The following is a 6,103-nucleotide window of genomic DNA, read 5'->3' as shown; positions in this document are numbered from 1 at the left end:
ATGATTTTTTAATATGAAAATTTGAAGTTAATTTGTTTGTTTGCATAAGAACAAGATCTTGCTTCGTTGGTCACACCTCCCTTGGCTTGTTTTTTGTTTTTTTGTTTTCTCCGGATATGGACAACAAAACAAAGCTTCACATACATATAGACTCACTTGTGGACTGTGCACTCTAACTACTCTGACTTGTAACACTGTGCAGATATATTAGTTGTTTAATTTATGAATGGGAGAAATTTGAGAAGAAGGCACAAATTGTACATGTGTGAATGGCAGATATTTTAATTTTAGCGTAACAAAAGAACTAACTGCCGTAATCTCGTATGCTGCGCACTCCGTGAGATTCTCTCTGCGCACGCCCCCATCGCCGTTTAAAACTTCCCGCATATTTTAACCAACTTAACCCCCTCCACTACATCAATCCACCTAATCTCTCTCTCTCTCTACTTTCTCTCTCTTCTCTCTTCCACCCTCAACATCATCTCCGCCGTCCAATGCTGCCCTACCAGACCCTCTCGGAGGCGACTTCGGCGCTCGGCCGAAACCTCACCTACGCCGAAACGCTCTGGTTCAACTACTCCGCCGCCAAGTCCGACTACATCCTCTACTGCCACAACATTCTCATCCTCTTCGTCATCTTCTCCCTCGTCCCCCTCCCCTTTGTTTTCATCGAGGTCCTCACATGGGCCGGGCTCGACCGCTACAAGATCCAGCCCAAGGTCCGATTGTCCTTCTCCGAGATGCTTCGCTGCTACAAAGACGTCATGCGCATGTTCTTCCTCGTTGTTGGCCCTCTTCAGCTCGTCTCTTACCCTTCTATCCAGGTTCGATCGAACTTGTCCTTCATTCGATTTCAATTCCAATTTTGTTCCTCTATCTCTGTTTTTTGTTTGTCTATGATTTTGGCAATAATGTTCAATTTTTGGAATTGGGTTTGCGTGGATTTGAAAAATATTGCTTAATTATCAAATGGGATTTTTGGGGTGTTTTGCATTCTGGTTGAAACGTAATTTTCCCTCATTTCTTGTGAATGAAGTTTTTAAGTTTTCCTATGGAGTTTATTGTGTCTTTTATTATATGAAAGAAAAAAATTGAAACAGGTTACTGAATAGTTGTTCCCAATTTAACTACTTTTGCTCTGCTCTTTTGGGATTTATTTATTCAAATTATTCTTAGAATACCTTCAGCATACTGGGTAATTAAAGACTAAAGGTTGTCATTTCCTTTCTTCAATTTACTGCATTATTTTTGGTGTGTGTGTAATTATGGATGTAATTAGATTCTGTTTTAGCAGATAATAGGAGTTCGAACAGGATTGCCATTGCCTTCTGGGTGGGAGATGCTTTCCCAATTATTAGTTTATTTCTTGGTAGAAGATTATACCAACTACTGGGTCCACAGATTTTTGCATAACAAATGGGGGTACGAGAAAATCCATCGAGTTCATCATGAATACACTGCTCCAATTGGATATGCGGCACCATATGCGCATTGGGCCGAGATTTTGATTCTCGGTATACCGTCTTTCCTCGGGCCAGCTATGGCCCCTGGCCACATGATCACATTCTGGTCGTGGATAGCATTGCGGCAGATTGAGGCCATTGAAACACACAGCGGGTACGCATGCTGCATTTTGCTTTTTTGTGCTCGTGGTCGTTTTCTTCTTTAGCTGCTTGTGACTTAATGATTACAACTTTGGGATTCCTTTCATGCTTTATCTCTTTTCTAATAGAATTCTATGTTAAGTACTATGGATTTAAAGATCTTAAATAGTTCCTTAACTTTTATTAGTGGGGGTCTAGGATCAGTGCAATGCCTTTTTCTTCTAATTTTTTATTGTTTAATTTCTTAATTAATACATCTTATATGCTCATTGCTCAGTGAGTTGTTACCATCTATATGGACTGGTTTGGAAAACTAATCATTTGTACATTGACAAATGGAGAAAAAAAATTGGGGAAAAATTGAATCTATGCAACTTTTGAATGTCAGTCAATGATGTTCCTTTAGCAGAATGACAGTTTTTGAATACTTTCTTCTTGTTCTTGATTTTCTATGTCAATTTTGGAATCTTCAAATGGAGATTGCATGAGTGCAATCTCATGAACTTTTAACATGCTCCACTTATGTCATGGCTTAATGCTGTTCGCCGAACTCTTATACAAGCAGTACATGTATTTGGCTTTGGCTTTGGAGTACGCTGTTTGTGCCGCTGAGGGTTATTACTGATTGGTGTCGTTAAGCATCATTGCCAACATATCTTTAGACATGTGTACTTCATAGTAGCACTTCAGAGGGAGATGGGGGAAAGGACTGACATAGAAAAAAAGGCCTTTGCTGGAAGTGAGTGTCTTACTTGCATCTGATCATAGCTGATCGTGGTGGGTTTCCTGTAATGTTGAAAGTTATTGTGACTGTAGGAGGTGAGTACAGAACTAAAATAAAAAATAAAAAAGTGATGCTATGGAAGGACTAGCCTTTATGGTGAAGGACCTTACGAAGTTTACCTGCACACTGTGGGTTAAGGCTAGAGAATTGCATTAGTGGGACTTCTGCCAACCTATAGGTGGAATGTTTGTGGATAAACAATCAATTTGGTCACATAGGGGTTACATGGTGCCTTGTTGGGTTGGCTGAAGAGGAAATCTTAGTTGTGTGTGTCCTGATTAGATTGCTATAATGCATGAATTCAGGTTGGCTGCTTGGATTTCATAATTATCATTGTACTCTGTCATATAAATTTACCTGTGATGACTTCTTCCATGCTCTGTATGTTTGTATTTTTCGGCAGCATAAGAACCATATGGTTTTTTTCTTCACCTCAGCTCTTTGGATAGTGTATCTTCTGCACTTAAGTTTTGAGTCTTTTGACTACTGTGTTTGATGCAGAGAATGTCTTAATGTATGTTTTATTATACAGGTATGACTTCCCCTGGACTCCCACAAAATATATTCCATTTTATGGCGGTGCTGACTATCACGATTACCATCATTATGTTGGAGGACAAAGCCAGAGCAATTTTGCTTCAGTTTTCACGTACTGTGATTACATTTATGGAACTGACAAGGTAAAATGCTATCTCAACGTGGTGTAATTTTCAGCAATGATTTTAACTTAATAAAATGATTTGGCAATCATTAACTCTTGACCAATTTTAACAGGGATATCGGTATCAGAAGAAGCTCCTTAGGAAGGTAAACCGGCAGTAACTTTTCCCTTTTCCAATAAAGTACCATGGCATCTTAGTTGTTGAACATAATAGGACTCACTGATTGATATCTTTTATTGTCTAAATAGTATATTTTTATCAGGTTGGTTTTGTATGTGAATTTCTTTTGCCCTTCTAGGTAGAATTTGATAACTGGTTGCTTCTAGGACTACTTTCATGCTTACCCCATGCTTTTCTTGGGCAACCACCCCTCACCGCAACCATGCATGATCTGTGATTTATAAAATTGCATTGGTGTACCAGGTCTTCTATCTTGGATTTTGCATCTATTTCTTCCTTCCTTCTAATCACTCTTGGTGCTCTATTTCAGTTAAAAGAGGAAAGTAATGGTGTGCAAAATGGAGGCTCATACAATATTTCTACGGTAGATCTTAAATCTGATTAGCTTTGAGACTGCACAACACTGTCTGCAGAAATGCCCTTTCAGTATTGTTCTCACTGGTGACAACTCTCCAAAACCTCTGATTTCAAGTTGACATCACTATGCTAGGGTGGTAAAATAGAAGCTTTAGTGGCTCAGGTGCAGATTAGCTTTGGGGTTTTCAGAGTTGTGATTTTGGGTAGCTTGAGTGGGGAATTCAAAATCACTAGATTGTAAGGTTCAGAATTCAGACTTGTGTTTTTGACATTATGTTCAGATTAGAATTTTATGAACTCGTACATGGTTTGTGATTTTGAAATTTAAATGTTGGTGTTTTTAGCTTGGCTCTGTGCTCGTGGATCTAGGAGACTCGTAAAATTGGTGAAGTCTTTAGGCTATAGAAACAAAGGAATGAAAACTGCTAGTATTTTTAGTCAGTTGCCTTCCTCGGATGAGGCCAAATAGTTTAACCTTTCCATAAGTGATGCATTATTGCAGCACAACAACCATTCTTTAGACAAGTAAAATCTTGTTGTCTTCTTAGTTACTACTTAAAGTTGCATTGAAAGAAGACCATGATGGTCGTTTATAAAATTCATAGCAGGTCAGCCGCACCTTGAATTGTTTGTGTGGTGAATAGCAGTTAATGCCAAATGGGCTATATGTGAGCTTCGCACTTGAACATAGTACATGCATGTTGAATTTCACTTTATATTATTATTATTTATTGGGTGTAGCCTGACAATGAGAGTTAGATGAAGCCTCAAGGCTCAAGGCTCAAGTCCATGTGTCATATTCCAAACCACTGCCAGGTCTAAGTTCCTATCTAATCCAGGTTTTATGCAACTGTGCATGGACTGAGTCTGGGTTGTTATGTTAAACTCCGAGTAGCTCCTAAATATTCTAACCAAATCTTCTTCTGTTCTTCAATGGGGTGTTCATGGACCACGTCTATTGGAGTGGTAATATGAATCTCATTTTGTTCGACCAAAAAAAAAACGAAATTGTAATGATGTGACTACTAAACAATTATATGTTTTGATAGACTTAGTCAACAACAGCCCGTCTAGCTCAGTTGGTAGAGCGCAAGGCTCTTAACCTTGTGGTCGTGGGTTCGAGCCCCACGGTGGGCGATATTATTTTTTTGGTCATTTTGTGTTTTACCATTAAACCATAATACTGGACCCCAATGAAGTCTTTGTTTGCAAGCTTTATTCTCATCCCATGGCTCCATGCATCCTTTTTCTAACTCATTTTTATTTAATCAATCAGGATAAAAATAAACATCAAGCAATTTTGATTGGGTCATCACATTTTCATAATACATTGAACAAGGCCCAATAACAAAGTAGCCCATTGGGTAATCATCCCCAGTGAAAAAGAGCACAACTGTAGCAGACAAAATCTTTATTAGTGTAAATCTTCCGATCTAAGTTAACTCCAAGTGATCTCCAGGTGGGAAGCAAAGCTCACTAGAGCTTCCACACAACCCTAGATATATAGTGGGCCCAGTAGCAGATGCAATCATGTGGTTGATGTGGCCAGCTGTTTCTAAATTCTAATTGCAAAACAAGTTTCAGCTTTCAATGCTTAGAGGACTCATTGCTTCATTTGCTTTAACTACTTTTATAAAGGAGAGCGGAAAAATTGCAAATAAGCTTTCTCATCATTTCCCACACTTTATGGCTTTCTTTTATGGAGAATCATTAGGGAATGTCAGCTTCTTAATCCTTGCCATACATGTGGCTTAGATCCCTTAGCTAATCATGGGATCCAAGTACCCAACAAACATGCCCTTGCATTCTTGTCAAACCCATGTGTTCCATTTCACCCATTTCTAGATTTAAATGAGGTCAATATGTGACTTCAGATGTGGGTTAAGGATCTTGTATCTTCATCTCAACTTATATCTCAACTATGAAATTTTACATGAGATAGATGCTAGTTTATCATGTAAGGATTGAGCTAAATTGCGTTGGAGATAAGGGTTTAAGAACATTTTACTAAGTATATTTCAACTATATAACGTTTTTACAAAGAACATTTGAGCTCCTTTAAGATAAGAGTTTAAAAAGAATTTTTTCTTGTCAAACAGTCTAACAAGTTATAATTTGCGTTATCATATTATGAATCAAAATTGTTCATTATTGAAGTCATTTTTTAATGTTGGGAGATAATGTCCAAGAATTGTGTTGGGTTAAGATTAGGTAAGTGAATTAAAGCATAATCCTAAGTTATCCTGACTAAACACAAAATTTAAGTTACTAATAAATTAAGAACCCGTTTAGTAATGTTTTCCAATCCTGTTTTCTGTTTTATAAATTCAAAATCTTACCTAATATGCGATTGGTGGGGGCGTCTTTGGAAAACACGGAATATCGTTTCTGATGCGAAATTAAAACACAGCATAAAAACTGAGAACTACTTTTATATGTTCTCCGTGTTTTTGAAGAATACTAAGACACCTTTTGCAAAACAGGAGATTTTAGTACTCATACAGTTTCTTTTATCT

The 6,103-nt window shown here is 37.8% G+C and overlaps 1 protein-coding gene and 1 non-coding gene across 2 annotated transcripts; both read left to right on the top strand.

Annotated features, from left to right (window-relative positions):
- Window positions 1–317: 317 nt before the first annotated feature.
- Window positions 318–3,916, top strand: LOC147273880 (methylsterol monooxygenase 1-1-like). The gene is made up of 5 exons (XM_086257225.1): window positions 318–824; window positions 1,295–1,617; window positions 2,921–3,068; window positions 3,163–3,195; window positions 3,541–3,916. The coding sequence occupies exons 1-5, from the start codon at window positions 495–497 to the stop codon at window positions 3,613–3,615; spliced, it is 909 nt and encodes a 302-aa protein (XP_086113351.1). The 5' UTR covers window positions 318–494; the 3' UTR covers window positions 3,616–3,916.
- A 735-nt stretch (window positions 3,917–4,651) lies between these two features.
- Window positions 4,652–4,724, top strand: TRNAK-CUU (transfer RNA lysine (anticodon CUU)). The gene has a single exon. It is a non-coding gene; the product is annotated as a tRNA-Lys (tRNA).
- Window positions 4,725–6,103: the final 1,379 nt, after the last annotated feature.

This window comes from Dryas octopetala, chromosome 9, assembly GCF_963921425.1.
Source record: "Dryas octopetala chromosome 9, drDryOcto1.1, whole genome shotgun sequence".
In the NCBI taxonomy this organism is placed as follows: domain Eukaryota; kingdom Viridiplantae; phylum Streptophyta; class Magnoliopsida; order Rosales; family Rosaceae; genus Dryas; species Dryas octopetala.
The sequence above is the reverse complement of the archived record's forward strand: the minus strand, read 5'-3'. Positions and strand labels throughout refer to the sequence as shown.

What these genes read in the sequence shown, in the direction of transcription:
- LOC147273880 (XM_086257225.1), top strand. Translation starts at nt 495, where the DNA reads ATGCTGCCCTACCAGACCCTCTCGGAGGCGACTTCGGCGCTCGGCCGA. An exon ending in TCTCTTACCCTTCTATCCAG is followed by an intron (nt 825 to 1,294) that starts GTTCGATCGAAC and finishes CTGTTTTAGCAG; the next exon opens with ATAATAGGAGTTCGAACAGG. An exon ending in AGAAGAAGCTCCTTAGGAAG is followed by an intron (nt 3,196 to 3,540) that starts GTAAACCGGCAG and finishes GCTCTATTTCAG; the next exon opens with TTAAAAGAGGAAAGTAATGG.